Here is a 17,238-nt window from a genome sequence, read left to right as displayed (position 1 = left end):
AACATGAGAGTGTGTTTTCACAAACGAGGTTTTTAAAAAAATAATAACCGTTTTCCTTATAAGTGTTAATGCTTACAAGCTGGCTAGTCATCTTAATTGCTGCTTCCAAAATGTTTTCTACCTGTAAAAAAGAATAGCAGCAGTAATGGGGAAATAAATTCAAAACTCTGCATATATCCTAGCAAAGAGTGTAAAAATCAAGTGAATCTGAGAATATTTTTAGCAGCTCATTTTATTAAACAAGAGAATGATGGAACATTTTTGTGACTTTTATCAGTTAAGTGATAAATAACTTTTGAATTATTTCTCATCTTATAAAATACTAGGCTAAAATGAAGTGACTCAGAAGTGATAGCTTCTTTTCCCATGAAAATATTGTATCTATTTCTTTGTCTTTACAAAATATGTTGTGCACAGTTGGATAACATTATTTTTGTGAATCCTAAAAGGTTTACATCAGGTTTTTTCCCAGCAATGATTACTTTATTCTGCTCAGAGGGAAATGCTGTGTTTGCTCCTGTTTCCATCCCCGTGGCAGGATGCTTCTGCAGCAAAACACAACAGCTTGAAAACAAAGCACTTTCTAAGGAAAAAAACACGTATCTGAAATAGTTATCAACCTATTTAGTGGTGTTATGTTAAAACTACATTGAAAGTTTGCATTACTCAGGATTGATACACATTCTTGTAAAGAAAAGGGCTTGAGTAACTGAAGAAGCAGAGTTTAACTGCTACTTGAGCTAATGTTTATGATTAGTGCATCTGGAGGGAAGAATAGCTTGCCATACATTGTGTGTTTGGTGGAAAGGACGTGCATCATCTTTCCATTATTCTTGCTCGTAAAAAAAATACTTGCGAAAGTAGAACTGTTTTATGAAACAACTTTGATGTATTTATAAGCATAATGTGTTTTTTTCATGGATACACATAGACTATAATTATAATGCCAGTTAAATTAGCTTCCTAAATTGTGAATAACATGGGCTATGTTTTCTATAAAACATTAGTTCCAGTTTCTTTTGTAAGTGCAGTTTTTGAGTCACTCAACAAAACTGCAAAGGGAACACATGTGGAGCCTTAAATATATTTTTACCTCAAGTCCTTTATAGATGGGATATAAAAGCACATTGTATAACATAATAAATTGTACGGAAAGGAACCACATGTTTTCCAAGTAGAAAAAATGTGGTTTAGTGATTTGCGTAGTATGTTTATATCCATATGGCATACTTTTAATCCTGCTTACTTACCTAACCATTCTTTCAATTTCTGTGTCATTTGTCAGTTTTCAAACTTCAGTGAGAGCTGAGTCTACTCTAGGAAAAATTCTTCTGTTTAGAGTAGGTAGGCTTAAAAAAAAGCTAAAACTATGAAGATGCTCTAGTTCCACATTTTACTCTGGGGATTTTTATTTAGAGGCAATATAAAATAAAACGGTCCTTTCCCTTTACTAGAGTAGTTTCTAAAGCATAGAGACATATTTTGTTCTTAAAGATCCTTTTCCCACCCAAAAGCTATATGTATGCAGAATGTATGCAAATCACCACTATGAAATGTGAGTCTCACAGTAAGATGCGGAGATCCAGAGACCTGGAGGAAAAACCCAACCAACCTCCCCTCCCCTTTCATAAAAATAGTTTCTTTGTGGGGTTTGTCTCCCTGAGGAACTTCCTGATACTTGGATACTCTGTCATGTGTAATTGGATTGTAGCTCTTTCTGAATACTGTTTTCTCCTCTTGACAGCATGGGGTAACCTTGGAAATGTTCTCAAGAGCCAGAGCAAGATTTCTGAAGCTGAAAGCGCCTATAGAAATGCCTTGTACTACCGCAGCAACATGGCTGATATGCTTTATAATTTGTAAGTATGCATGGCTTTCCTGGAGTTGGATCATCTGTGAGACCTGTTGTGAATGGAGCTATTGATTTACTTGCTGGAAATGGAGATGATCTTAGCTGGTGCTCTGTAATAGTAGTTTCATTAATCATGCTCCTTAAACTATGGGGCGGGCAGAACCTTTTCTTGTCAACATTATTGTATATTCATGTGTTGAGTATGGAGAAGGTGAACTTACAAATCTGTTTGCTTTAAAAGAAGCAAACCCACCCCCTCCACTGAACAAAGTATAGATAGATGAGCTGGCAACAGTAGCACTCCATCTGTTTCTGACTCTGCTAAAATATAAAGGTGTTATTTAGACTTCTTTTTTTTAAATCTGAATAACACTTGGTGGGGAGAGTGGGTGTAAGCACTTCCTAACATAAGCCAATACCCCTCAGTTAGCTCCAGAGGTCTAAAATGTTAAAATAGCAAATTACTTTTCTCCTGTGACTGACTTAAGAGCAGCGTAGGTTCACAGAAATTTAATTACTAGAATCCTGTTGTAGGTGGGTAAGAGAATAAATATCCTGAGCATCAAAATAATTATGCAGTGGGGGAAGAGATTTCCCAACTCATTAACACACCAAATCGTGAACATGGAAGCTAGCGTCGTGCTAAGCTTCTCACTGAGGTGTGATCGTGCCACGTGCCCCAGTGGGGAGGAGGCTGATTCTCGTGTGTCCTGGCTGGGCTCCTCACCTGCTCCCTGCTCAGCACTGCTCCTCGTGCCGGCCCTCGCCCTTCCTTCCCCTCCTGCCATCACCCACCCAGCCCGAGCCCCCCTCGGAGGGCTCTGCTGCCATCAGGCTCGATACCTTCAACAGCCATATGCTGTTGTTTCATGATGTGTGTGGAGAACAAAATCCAGGTGGCTGCCGTTCATTCAGTAGTAGCATGAAAATAAAGTCTCGCGTGCAGTAGAAAAGTATGTATGTGAGAGAAACAACATGCGCAAAAACTAAATGCCAATAGTAATCCTCTTTAAATAAATAAATAAACAAATAATGTTCTGCCTGGAAGTCTAGTTTAAAATGGTTGTTTATAATATCTGAAAATTAAGTTTATCATAATATACTTTTTCTTCTTTTTTCCTTGATTAATGGGGAATAAGTTGACCATTTCATTAATTTACCTTACAGGTAAACGTACTGGAAACTCAAAATAATGTATTGATAGAATTTATTTTGCAAAATCAAATTCATATCTCTCTCTCTATATATTTTTAATAATCATACAATTGCAAACATATATGTATGCACATAATTTTTTTGTCTCTGTTAGGCAATGGAGACTGTGAAAAGTGTATTTCTACAAAGCAAATCCTCCTGCTCACATTTAAAAGATAATTTCTGAACCTGGCAGAAAATTGTAGGGAAAAAAGTGATAAGATTGATAGTCCTAAATTTCTCATATGCCATTAATTTTGGGGATAAAAATTATAACTATTACAATTTTTTGTATGCCTATACCGTACTTTTGTCTCCTACTCACTCACTGTGTCATAGAGGGAAACTGAAGTTAATACCGGGGTAAGAAGAGGAAAGGGGGTTGAGCAACAAAGACGGGCATAAAAGAAATCAGATTTCATTAGTTTTGCTGTTCTCAGAACAAGCTGATAATCTTCCAGCTTTCCATTGATACACAAAGTATATGACTACAAACCTTCATTTCTGTTGAATAGGAAATTGCTTGGAATTCTACTGAATTTGTGTGAAAGGAATTTAATTGAAATGCTGGTTGGGATATATAGGGCATGAAGTTACCTTACATATACCTGTGAAAGCAAAGGAAGTATATTCAGAGGGAAATGTTTGTGTATATGTATGCATATGCAAAAGAGGATCTCTAGTTCTTAATAACCTTTCTACTATTATCTTGAATGCAATCGCACCCTTTCTTTTCTTTTTAAGCTTCACAAAGCTATTAGTTATTCAACAGAAATTGAAAAATCTTGCATTACTTTTTTTTGTAGTCTTTCCCTATGTTTGATACTTCCATATCCAGCATGAAAACTAAGTGGTGAATGGAGTGGGCTTCGATATTATGAGACCGCATACAAATCGATTATTTTAAGCATAAACTTTGAAGAGCTCCCTTGCAAGCTCAGCCCATCCTTGGCATGCAGTTCTGTGGGAGGCTTTTACAAAATCTACTGTAATGGAAAAATGTGGCTTTTATGTGCTTATGAGAGGTCAGTTAGATTTGCCGTTTCTGTTTTTTAGTATGTGCCTTTGGAACTGAAACAGTCATTTAATAGAACTTTAGGAAAAAAGGGACCCTTACAGTAATTTCTAATTACTGTGTTTTGGCCATAATATGTCCTAAGTATATTGTAGTCTCACATGCTCTTTATTTTTTCTTAACACTTATGCCTCAGTATTTGACAAAAATTAATTGGCACATGCAGCCCAATGTTCACACACAGCAATAACAAATCAAAGTGCTATCAGATCGGGGAACAAATTAGTGAGGATTAACTCACAATTTTTAATGGGTAGCAATCAAAGAGAGAAACTACATAAACAGAAGCATTTGATGATCTCTTCCTTCTTTTTCAAGAAATGAAAATGTGAGGTTTGCAGCCAGCTATTAATGCATTAAAATCTAGAGATTTTAACAGATTAGGTGAATGGCTGATTTCTGTGGTGTATTTTTATTTTCTGATGTTATACCTTATAGCTCTGAGTTACAGCTGGTTTTGCCATGTAGGACAACTTAAACTGGATTAATTTAGATTACATAATTACATAATCTCCATTTGGAGCTTTGTCTGGTTCTGAACATGTCATTTCCCGTAGTGTTCAAACATGTCAATTCTGGAACCTTAAATATATTCCTAAACTTTTGGAGACTAGCAGAAAATTTTATATTATTATTTTTATTTATAAAAAAAAAAAGCTCTTGCTAACATTAATATTGGGTTAGTGGTTCATCACTACTTTAGATATGGGTTAAAAAGTGTTTGTTCTGTTGACGTTTTCTCAGGTACAAGTACGTATAAGTGAACCTTATGCATAGCTTATACCTCAGGATAACTAGTAACCCAGCCTGTCTTGATGATAGGATCTGTGGCCTGGAATTTAGGAAACTTGAGCTCAGTCTAAGGACTTGAATTCTTGTTTGGAAGCTTGTTTTCTGAAACTCTTATGGAAAACCCAGAGCGTAAATTCTTGGTGACTCTGAAAGCATTTGGGATCTTCATAGCAATTTCAGTGCAGAAAGGATTTCAGTTGTTTTATACTGTAGTTGGAGAATGTGTTATAATACGACACTAATAAGGTAGTTTGTACTTGAAAAATACATATAAAATGGCCTCCTATCAATAACTTCTCTGATGTCTTGAGACTGCACTGCAGGTAATTTTTACAAATAAATCTCAAAGCCGACTTCTCAAAGCTGTGTAACGCTGCTGATTTCAGCTAGATTTCATAGGGTAGTAAATCAGCATAAACGGAGATCTCTTTCCATGCCTTTTTTTTTAAGCAGAGAAATCCATGTATTTTAATACTGTGAAGTACCAAGCACAGAGCTGTAGAAAACCAGTAGTTTCTTCTTCCAAACTAAACAATGTTCAGTAGATTAAAAACAATTTTTATTTTTTTAGCTTTTCAGTCTTTGTTGTCTTATGATTGTTACCTGAAGCTCATGAGTTTTTTTGTATTGTTTCAAATTGCTTCTAATTAATGCCTAAAGTAGAATTGCTTATCAATCAAAAGACAGTTTTGCATACATTATTTCACTTGTATTTAGGCCTGCCTCTGCTTAGAGTATTCTTTTGTCATCTGTATCAGTAATCTATATTACCTTGAGTTTCTCAGCCGATTTTAAGGATGCTCACAATCTCGCATAAATATTGAATATTCCTCTAAAATGGTACTAATTACTTTAAATGTTGTATTTGAGTATACAATGCCCTATAAAGGATAATTGTCTATAAAACAGCCATCCCCTTGCTTCTCTCCTAAAATGTCTCATTTTGCCTTTAGTGATATAGGGCTGTGTGTATAGTTTATAATTCAAATAATTTAATTTCTTTGAATAAGTTGAAAGTATGCATTTCCGTAAACTTTACCTTGGCAAACTTAGGGTATTATGTCAATAAATGTGGATTTGTTTAGATTTCTCTTAGATAAAGTCTTCAATGGTATCTCAAATTTTAATTCTGTAAAGTCTGGGATTGCAGAAGTGTTTTGTATGCAAAGTTGAACTGCGTAAAAATCAATATGAGTAAAGTTCTTCCTTGTCTGTTGTTGTTAGCCTGTATAACATCTGAAATTGTGTTCCCTTCTGCCTTTTAAGGGTGCTGACATAAAAATCTCCTTTGCTGAGCTATCATCAGAGATGAAAAGCACTAAAAGCGGGATAACCTACTAACCCATGTTGAACTGTATTTGAACCTACCCCAGACAAAGGTGCTGCACCACTTCACGTAGTAGGAAATGAGTCAAGGTTATGGTTCCTCTTCCTTGATAGCCCACAAGTTTTTATAGTGCAGGATGTTGAGTTAAAAAGCAAAGAGGATGTGTCGTCTGCTGTCTGTTTAAGTACTTGATTATTTTTTTCTCAGCTGTGAATGTAAACTTGTTACAAGCTTGTTTGGAATTAATCTCTGCTCTGCCAGCTAGTTCTTCCTCTGTCAGACAGTGGCTGAAATTTGTGCCTTACTGTAACCAAAGTTGTCGTGATAAAATCTTGCTGTAGTGTGAGACTGGCTCTTGAGGTAGCACCCAAAGGTCACTTTGGTGATCGGTGGTGTCCTGCAGTGCTCCAGGACTCTTCATAAAGCCTGTGTGATACTTCTTTAGTAATATTGTAGATATTTTTGTTAGTAATATTGGGAGCTGAAATACATTTAGTGACCTAGCGATTCAAGTACATGCCTCAGTATTTGAAATTTTGATGGTTGATAGTCCTTACATAAACTTTGTCCATTTTATAAATTAAGGAAAACAATTTTTGGACTCAGGGACTGAATGGGAGACATTCAGTTTCATAAAAAGAACCTCTTCATGTCAGAGGTTCTCTGAAGCTCTCAACCCAGGTTGCCTGCTGGGGCATGTGAAGGGGAATAGGTGTCTTGTTTGAGGACTGCTGGCACAGCTTACCACTGCCCAGTGTCCAGAGGAGGGAGAAAGGCAGAAGCCAATGCTACTCTTCATCCCTATGGCAGCCCTCCCTCTCGTCAAATCAATGAGGGTTGTGAGAGTTGATGCAGTGCTGAAATGGTAGTAATCCCAACTGAACTGCCCCAGTAACAGAGAAAAGGACAGGACTATCCTTGCCGACCAATTTGCTTGCATTTGGAAAGCTCTTCCCTAGAACTGGGAGAACATGACAGAGTTTTGACTGTGGTATCTGAAAGACTAGAGGTTGTTTTGGGGCTGATTGTTTTCTTTTGATTTTTTTTTTTTTTTTTCTTTTACTAATGGGGTTATGGACGGCTGTGCTTAGTGAGTTCCGCAAATGGAATGGTCATTTTGTGTTAGTACCTACTGGGTATGTTTGGGTTCTTATTGATTGAAAAAGTAGGATTTATGTTCCATTTACATATTTGCTAACAGGATGTTATTGGAAAACATTAAACATGTTCCCTGTTTGTCCTTTTCCTTAATGATTGGCTTTCTTGTTAATGAAACCTAGTTATAGGCTCTTACGAAAGGTTAGCACTTATTTGGTTGAGTAACTAAATGGCTTACTTACATTAAAACAAAACAAAACAAAAAAGACTTAATTAAAGACCAAACTTAATGGTTTCATGTACCGGGCTGCTGTAGCATGCAGACCTGTCGTTCTACCCACTAGTTTTGCAAATGACAGTGAAAGAGTTGCCTTAGGCAAAGCACATCCTCTATTCCTGCGTGGCTGGAGACACATCTGTGTGAGGAATAAATGAGGATTTTCTTCCGTTTCTTTCTTTGCCAGCATAGCACTGAGGTAAATATATTTCTTTGTAGATGATCCCACCTGAAATCAATGGGATGAATGTAGCTTGAGGCATGGATGAACTGCAGTCATGGCAAAATAATAGCGATCAAGCCCTGTATTGGCTGTTATCAGCCAGTAAACAGAATTGATAAAATTATTTCGGTATTTTACCTGGCTTGAAAATTTTACAAATATTTCACTAACATACATGTTTACCTTGATGACAGTTATGGTTTCTTGTATTTGGTCAATTTACACCAGCTTTAGTCACTGAGGAGTTTGCTTTGTAAGGAGACCAGCTGGCTTTTATAGGACTACAACAGGAAGAAATTAATATGTAACTTGAGAAAAACGGTAGACTTTCTACTTCCTGTTTATATTTTGTGACTGCTTTCCAGACCCCGAGAACAGTTTTGTGCCATAAGTATTGAGTGACTTTAGGTCAAAACTAAGGCAGAGAAGGAAGACAGGAGGATTTTTCAAGTTGTTGGTCAAGCAAGATAGGTAAAAGTTGGCAGCTTAAAGAATTCAGGATGGTTGCAAAGAACTCATTTGGGGGAAATATTTTCCTGCACGTATTTGAATGAGCAATTCTATCTATAGACATGATGTGCATCATTTCTAGATAGTGAGAACTTGCTTCTCATTTTTTTCTTCTTTTTATTTTTCTTCCTATTAGACAAACAGGATTCTGAGACACTTCCTAAGTCACTGGGTGAAGTCTGCTACTCTTTCAGGCAGTCAGCACATATCCTCCATTTCATAAATGATTCACACTCTACTGTAAAATTAGCTAGAAGCAATGGAGGCCAAAAAAATCCTGTTGTAAGGTTGTTCCAGAATCTTGCTACTGTGATAGAACTTGTCTCCTAATTAATCCTAAATTAATTCGTGGAAAATTTATAAACGTTTACTTTTTGTCCTGTGGTTTAAGTAGCATTTTCTTATCCAAGTAATTTCATCCTCATGTGTTTCTAGACAGAAATTATTTTTCCGCAGTACTTGTCTTACTAGGCTAAAGGAGGCACTGACTGACTCCCCACCCTCCTTCCGTCTGATAGACTTTACATTTTCCCAGTTATGTCAGTAAACTTTCTTTGAAAGGAAGTTGCATGTTGCATGACTGGAGAGAAGATGATGTTTTGGAACTACAAACTTCAAGCAATTGCTCCTGTGTTTCATTTTTTGGGGGGTGTTTTAGGGTTATGCTCTTTTGTTTATTTAGCTTGGTATTCTTAGCAACTGTAGAAAGTTTATTAAAAAGTGCCAGAATACTTTAAGCTCATCATCCAAGTTTATCATTTGAGCTTACTCTTCTGTGTCAAGCATCCTTATTTCAAGGGCGTGCTTTCCTTTGTTCATCCTTGTCTAAGGAAGAAGGAAGGCTTTGTGTCTCTGTAACTACAAAAGATAGGTGCGTACTCGGCACATGCCAGTTGCTCTGCTCCAGCACTGGCTTATGTTCAGCGCTTTGCACTGTATCACTCCTTTTGTATTCTTTCAGTCTGCTCCTTCTCCCCTCTGCCAGCAATCTCCAAAGAGCAGTTATCATTTTGAGGTGCGAACAAAGAGGGGGAAAGGCACATCAAGAACAGATTCACTGTTGGCTATAGGAGGGTATTTAGCTTGCATGGCAAAGTTTTGGCAGCAGGGGGCGGGGCTACAGGGGTGGCTTCTGTGAGAATCTGGTGGAAGCTTCCCCCATGTCCACTAGGACCAATGCCAGACAGCTCCAAGATGTACCCACTGCTGGCCAAGGCTGAGCCCATCAGCGATGGTGATAGCACCTCTGTGATAACATATTTAAAAAAGGGGGAAAAATGCCTGCGTGACAGCAACCAGAAGAGAAGAGGTAGAGAAACAAGTCTGCAGACACTAAGGTAAGTGAAGAAGGAGGGGGAGGAGGTGCAGGTGCTCCAGGCACTGGAGCAGAGATTCCCCTGCAGCCCATGGTGAAGACCATGGTGAGGCAGGCTGTCCCCCTGCAGCCCGTGAAGGTCCACGGTGGAGCCCATGGAGGACAGGTGGATACTTGAAGGAGGCCTGTGACCCTGTGGAGAACCCATGCTGGAGCACGCTCCTGGCAGGACCTGTGGCCTTGTGGAGAGAGGAGCCCACACTGCAGCAGGTTTTCTGGCAGGACTTGTGACCCTGTGGGGGACCCATGCTGGAGTGGACTGTTGCTGAAGGACTGCATCCCGTGAAAGGACTCACATTGGAGAAGTTCATGGAAAACTGTCTCCCTTGGGAGGGACCCCACCCTGGAGCAGGGGAAGAGTGTGAGGAGTCCTTCTCCTGAGGAGGAAGGAGTAGCAGAAACAATGTGTGATGAACTGACCAGAACCCCCATTCCCTGTTCTGCTGCACTGCTTGAGGGGAGGAGGTAGAGAAAATCAGGAGTGAAATTGAGCCTGGGAAGAATGGGGAGTGGAGAGGGGAAGTGTTTTAAGATTTAGGTTTTTATGTCTCATTACCCTACTCTGATTGGATTGGTAATAAATTAAATTTATTTTCCCCAACTCAAGTCTGTTTTGCCCGTGACAGTAATCGCTGAGTGATCTCCCTGTCCTTATCTCGACCCCCAAGCTTTTTGTTATATTTTGTCTCTTCCTATCCAGCTGAGGAGTAGGGGTGATAGAGTGACTTTGGTGGGCACCTGGCATCCAGCTGGGGTCAACCCACCGCAAGGAGGAACTTCCTTATGCAGACCACTGGGAGCAGTGAGTTACTGAATACTTGGCAGTGCCTGCACGGTGTGAACTCCAGCTGAGGGATGTTATTTCTCTGCATGTAGAAACTGGTCATTCAGAGCAAACTTTCCCCCCCCCGCGTATTTGCTATAGGCAAAGGAAGCGGCAATGTGAGGTGAAAATCAACTGTCTCCTTTAAAAGGAAATGGAATAGAACTATACATTTGTTGAGCTTTACAAATGTACCCTGAACTTTTCAAAGATGTCTTCAGTGTAATAAAGCATAGTAATTAGTATGACAAACAAACTTTAAATTATTTGATTCTGCAATTAGATAAATTTGCTAGACAAGTTGTAAAGTTTTGGCTAAACGTTTAGTCTTTTTTTTCTCCCCACAAAAAAAAAAAAAAGATGGAAATATGCATGCACCAAGCCTTTTTTAGAAAGAGTTTACCATTTTTTACAGACTCACCATTAATCTGTTGTCACTTCTTTCCAGGTGAGGGGAAGGGAACTAGTTTTTGTCTAAAAGGTTTGAGAGCCACTAGACGAGGAAGCCCACACTCCATCTGCCATTGCCAGTTGCTGACTTCAACCCTAGCAATCAGTTGGAGGGAAATGGGTTGTCCAAGGAAGGAAGGAAGGAATTGAAACTATCAAAGTGGGGCTAAACAACAGATGCTAAGAACTTCAAGGAGGTCATGGACTTTCATTGTTATTTGCCTTGGGTTTCATTTCATCTGCCTCTGTCCATGCTTCTCTATTCTATAGCTAGTCAGCTCGTTTCTTGCAAGCCTAGCTGACTATGGTAATTATGGAGCTGTTAGTTCCCAGTTTATGACACTACAAGTTCTTTCTGTACAACCATGGTCAGTTTGCTTGAAGGATGTTTCACAATTCTAGTTGAATTGGCATAGAAAAGTTGTATTTCAAATTTTGCCCTTAATGTATCTTTATAAAGACACTTCAGTTTTATTTTTAGTGATTTTGAAGTAACTTAGAGTATCTGATGAAAATTCTCTAGATGAAATATAGTAAATTCTAAAGCATGTGAAAATAAGACATAGGAGACATATCAAACTTTCCTCTCTTGGCTTTGGCCTCTGTTCTGAAGTGAAAGAGACTCTAAATGAAAAAGGAAGTGTTTCAGTGGCAAAATAACCCATACTTGACCTATTTTTGAAGGAGAAGGAAAGAACATATAATCAAACCTCCAGTTGAAGCTTGTTGAAGGTTGAAGAGTTGTTAATATAACTTAAAAGGCTGCAAAGGTAGTTGAGTTCAACCTCTCGGTTTCTTTGGAAAGAACTTCAAGTTCTGAACAGGCTCTTTTGGTAGTATTTGCTCTAATGACCTCTTTACAGCCATGAAGTGAAGGACACTTTCCCTTCAGATATTACTCAGTTGAGCCCATGTCTCTGATTCGTGTTTGTCTTGACAGTGGTGAACAATTTTCAGGCCCAACCACTTTCAGAGGCAGCCCCGGGGTTTGCTGCCTGAACTCGGCGTTGCTGGAGCAGCTGGCAGAGAGCCTTGAGAAGGAGATCCCTGCTCTGCTCCCAGGGCCCTTCCCTTGGGCTCTTGTTCCTTCGACGGGCCCTGCTGTCTCTGCTGACCACGTCCAGTGATTTAGCAATGCAGTAGCAAGGCTGAACTGCGTTGTTTCTCAGAACCTCGGGGGTGTACCTCGGATGTAATGCCTAGCTGAAAATCAGCATGATTTAGCGCGGCTTAGAAGCTGTGAAATGCAGCAATGGAAAGATGAATATAGGACCTGAGGACTTGGAGATTTTCTTGAGCTAATTGTAGTGGTAGTTCGTCATTTGGTCCTGGTGCTTATTTTGTGTTTTGCTCAAAAAGGTAAATATTTATAAGAAGGTGGTGGTTTTTTGCTTGTAGAAACTGGAGACAAAAGCAAACGTTGAACTATCGCTCATTTATATTCCTTCTGTGTGGTAAATGAGACAGTAGACTTGTGGAAATAATAGTGAACAATAATGTAGTTGGAGACCGGGATTATAATACATGCTCTGAAAAGACAAGTAGGACATTTCACAGGCAGTATTCATTTTGGCAGTAACGAAATTTGAAGCGTTTGGTTTTAGTTTTAGTTGCATCTTGTGAGTAATTTGGTAGAGGTTGGTGAGCCTGTTTATATGCCTGCATTTTGTTTGGGCTTAAAACTAGAGAGGATCTGATTTTTTCATCTTGGAAGTGAAATATATCTGCTCTTTGAACCTTCTAATATTCACTGTAAATTCAGGAATGCTTTGCCAGTTTAATGCAACGTTCATCATTTTAACTTTTTATCTATTGGCATAACTGTTTATTCCTTCAGAGGTGAACATCCGAGCCAGTTGTCTCTTAGAAGCATACCCCCTCTAAGTGTTAATTGTATTCAACTAAATAAATTCTTTTTTAATTTTCCTTTAAGCCTTTTCCTGACTTTGTTTAATCTGAAACTAGAACTAGAGGCTCATAAATCTAGTAATTTTTCTACTGTCAGAAGCCACAGGGAAAACCAGCGATCAATCAGGACCAATTTCACAAGGAGAAGAGGCAGTTTCATGCCTTGTCAAGGTTTATTTAGATTATATAATTTTTTTTTTTCTTTTTTTTCTTCTACCAATCCTCATAACAAATAGAAATAAAACATTAATTATTTGCTGGAATTTAGCATTCAGTCTTGCATCTGCAGCTTGGGGTTTTAAATATATATACATGTATATATAAAAATGTGTGCATGTGTGTGCAAGAAATTGTCTGTTAATGGAACAACTTTTACAAGAAAAAAAAAAGTCTTCTGGAAGAGGAGTAGAAAAAAAATCCCACTTTGAAATATCAAGTAATTAATCAAAAGTGCTAGTATTAGTGCATGTAGTGAACACAGAAGATTAATTTGGTAATAAGTATAAATAAAAGTTCTTTTAATCAAAAAGCACAAATGTCATACATTTACCAAAGTTATCTATTATTTTGTTCAAGTTGACCAATTACTGTATTGCTTCTCTTAATATGTGAAATTATTTATTCCAGAACTAAAATAAGAATGGAATTTCTTTGATAAATTTGTCGCAAAATTGTGGTTTTGTTTTTTAAAAAAGTAAGAAGCAGCTTAAATGTCAGACCATGCAACTCATTTATTTTTATGCTAATTCTACTGCTATCAATAGAAAACTGGATCAAAATCCCATAATAATAATAATAATAATAGTAGTAATAATAATAATAATAACTTTCCTTGGAGTAATTGCAGTCTAAAAAAGTTTTTAAAGTAAACAAAATTCAGGTTCTAGAAAATTTAGAAAATGTTATTTCTATCCTGACGATCATACATCTTGCCAGCTGCGAGATGCTCAACATTACTTAAAAACCTTGGTGCCATGCCAGGAAGTATCCTGAATGCTTCTCTGGTTAGAGACTGGAGATGGAAAAAGTCCAACCTCTTTGCAGTTCAAAATGCTATCGGCAGATAAAAGCATAGAGGAAGAAGAGAAAATTGCTGTAGGTTAAGGAAACCGCAAATAGATGTGATAACCCTCCCACCTAAAAGAGATAGTTACGTTTATTTTTTCATGGCTACTTTGAGATATATGAAGAGGGACAACTACCACTGGATAATAAGTTCTGAGTCTGCACTCTGAAATTAGTGATTTTTCGGGATTTTTAAATCTTTGTGATTTTAATACAGTTGCATATGCTTTTTTCAGTCTCAAAACTTTGGAAACTGTAATGCTTTGAGCATTCTTTTAAGCATACAATTGTGAATTCATGTCAACGATGTCCAGACGACTTATTTCTCAGAAATTTGTGGGTGGCTGGTGTAATTTATAATTCACAAGAATGCTTGTCTTAAAAGCTTTAATTAAAGTTCATGGACTATGAAACTAACTGAGAACTGCAAGTATTTGGTACCAATTTTTGTACCACTTCAGATACCTCTTCAGTTGTTAAATTTGTTTGGAGCACAAAGACAGGAAAAAAATGAACTGATGTAGGTGCTTAGCCATATGATGAATAATCTAGTGAAATTGCTCAACAAGGGCTGGTTAGGGTAATACATGTGAAGTGTTAGGTGATTCACTTTATTGTGCATTTAAAAAAGACTGGCTTATTTCAAGTCAAGAAAAGACCAGGCTAAACATGAATGACTTAGTTGCAAATAGCTCCACCATGCTCCCATCCGCTTTAAAATGTCTCCCAGTCTACTGGTTTCCAAGGAAGTCAAAACTATTGCATTTAACATCTGCTTTGTTAAAGCCATATGGATGCACCTGATGTCTGTGAATTAATCCTGTTTTCAGACAAAATAATTTTCCCACTGAATTGTTAGTAACATGCAGAGTTGTTACATCTCTGAAATACCAGTCAGCATATTTTTCTTTCTTAACTTAGTTTTGTTTTTAATATTTATTTTGAAGTTACTCTTGGCAGTAACCTCCTCTCTCTCTCTCTTTTTTTTTTTTTTTTTTGTCCTTATGCAGGGGATTACTTCTTCAGGAAAACAGCAGGTTTTCAGAGGCATTGCATTACTATAAACTGGCAATTGGTAGCAGACCCACACTAGCTTGTAAGTATTTCAACTATACAAGCTTGCATAACATTGACTGTTGTTTTTTAAGGAAATCTTCCTGCTCCTTAATAACACTTTCTTTTTTTGCAGAAGTTTTTAATTCAGAAAGCAAAAGGTAAAATTGTGCACGTTTTCAGTTGAAAGCACGTGTTTATTAGTCAATGACTACATTTCATGTGGTGCAGGGAAGAAGCAGATAATGATTTAACACTGGGCAGTACCGGTAGAACCCAAAATGCTTCTGAGCTGGGGTGGTGAGCCATAGGTTCTATTGCCCAAATTTTCAGGCTCCTGTTTTCTGTTTCTTACAGCCAGTCCCTGATTTTTATGGTGTGTGGTGCGGGTAAATAATACAAATAATACTTTTTAAGACCTTTCATTTTCCCTTTCTTGCCTAAGGGAAATGGGAAATAATCCATAGGATGTTGCCCGTCATCGGTTCCAAAATTAAGTGGGTGCTTTTTAAGATTGCTGAATGTTTTGTAGCTTAAGTATTGAGACTTCTATATATGCATATATACACATACACATATATATGTATAAATATATGTATATATTTTTGTAACATTTCAGACAAGGACTGAAAAGGAGCACCCTGCGGAACAGTGTTCCCTTTCTTCCTTCCTCAGTCTTTGTAGCTACTTTCTCCTTTCCTTGTCTCTGAACTTTTTCCTTTTATATGTTCCCCTTTACACCAGTAATTGATCTATATACAAAAGCCAAATTAGATAACTGTGGGATGTCTTTCAGATACTACTTTGAAGTAAAACAAAGATCAGATCAAACATAATGGAACCCCATTAAAAGATAACGTTTTTTCCCTCTTCACAGCTGCCTATTTGAATACCGGTATTATCCTGATGAACCAAGGGAAGACAGAAGAAGCCAGGAGGACTTTCCTGAAGTGTTCAGAGATCCCTGATGAAAATTTGAAAGATCCTCATGCTCATAAAAGCTCTGTTACTAGCTGTCTTTATAATTTAGGAAAACTTTTTCATGAACAAGGACACTATGAGGTAAGACTCCATATTTGTCTACAATATCATGATAAAACCTTCATATATAAATAATACCTATTGCTTCCATCCAGGCTTTCAAAATCACCAAATCAAGATTAGCATTCTCTACAGAGAACATTTTTCTCTACAGTCACAGATGTGACGATGTTAATTAGCAGTGTGATGTTCTGTCGTCAGAATCAACATTAGCAATGGTCACATCTGATATGTGTTAACTCATTCTTTTTGGCTTTGCCCCATAGCTGGTATGCAAAGGATATAGCCTGATTGGAACTAGGTGATCTTTAAGGTCCCTTCCAACCCAAACCATTCTATGATTGCAGACCAGCCAACCTAAAGTGTACTGGCTTTTTAATTCAAAATAGAGTAAGTCCATCTTTAGTTGAAAAAATGCAATTATGTTTGCTTTTGACTCTCCAAAAATAAGACCTAGTTGAAATAATTCAAAATTTCAGTGATTAAAAACATCCTGTTATGTGCTATTTTCAGATAATTTGACCTAAGTAATGTAACCATACACTGCACCAAACCCATCCCATCTCATTTATGCGTGCAAATGTAACTGTTGTGATTCCTCTCCATTCACCCTGATGAAATTACTAAAACTGGACATTCGCTTGAGTTTTGACCTTTAACAATATTTGAAAGAAAGTCATTCTGTCTTTGCATTGCCACGCATACTTCATAACAGGAGTTACGCATGATTTTGATCCATATAACTCTTCCTGACCGTGACAGTTACCTCAGCTGTTTAAGATTAGGCATGCACAGGCTCTATGGATTCTCTGTCATCTGTCTGCTGAATTCAGCTCTGTCGGATGGCAGTTACTAATTGGTTAAAACGCAGACACAGACAGCTAATACATCCATAAAGATAAGAGAACAGCAGCATGTTGTCTGCATGGCTGATAGAGTGTAGAGTTGGAGTGCAGTGCCTGGGAGGTGCAAGGGATTTTAAGAATATAAACCATCAGATTTCTGCTTGTGGTCAGTGCAGTCTGACCCAGCTTTGATTTTTTTTCAAGCATATTTCAGCCTTCACAAGCAGTGACTGTTCGATGGGATGATGTAGGAAATGATGCAGAACTAACAGACTGACCAGTAAGCATGCGAAGTGCTGAATGAATCATAAATGTGTAATCAAGTAATTC

General features: G+C 37.7%; 1 protein-coding gene across 2 annotated transcripts in view; it reads left to right on the top strand.

Moving 5' to 3' along the window:
- TMTC2 (transmembrane O-mannosyltransferase targeting cadherins 2) overlaps window positions 1-17,238 on the top strand; it is a 193,696-nt gene that overhangs the window by 164,292 nt on the left and 12,166 nt on the right. For both annotated transcript variants that reach the window (XM_054207348.1, XM_054207339.1), the window contains exons 4-6: window positions 1,745-1,859; window positions 14,980-15,065; window positions 15,900-16,084. In XM_054207348.1, the coding sequence (XP_054063323.1) occupies window positions 1,745-1,859; window positions 14,980-15,065; window positions 15,900-16,084 (386 nt within the window). The remainder of the gene's footprint in view (window positions 1-1,744; window positions 1,860-14,979; window positions 15,066-15,899; window positions 16,085-17,238) is intronic.

This window comes from Rissa tridactyla, chromosome 1 (assembly GCF_028500815.1).
Source record: "Rissa tridactyla isolate bRisTri1 chromosome 1, bRisTri1.patW.cur.20221130, whole genome shotgun sequence".
Taxonomy (NCBI): Eukaryota; Metazoa; Chordata; class Aves; order Charadriiformes; family Laridae; genus Rissa; species Rissa tridactyla.
This window is presented reverse-complemented; position numbering and strand designations above follow the sequence as displayed.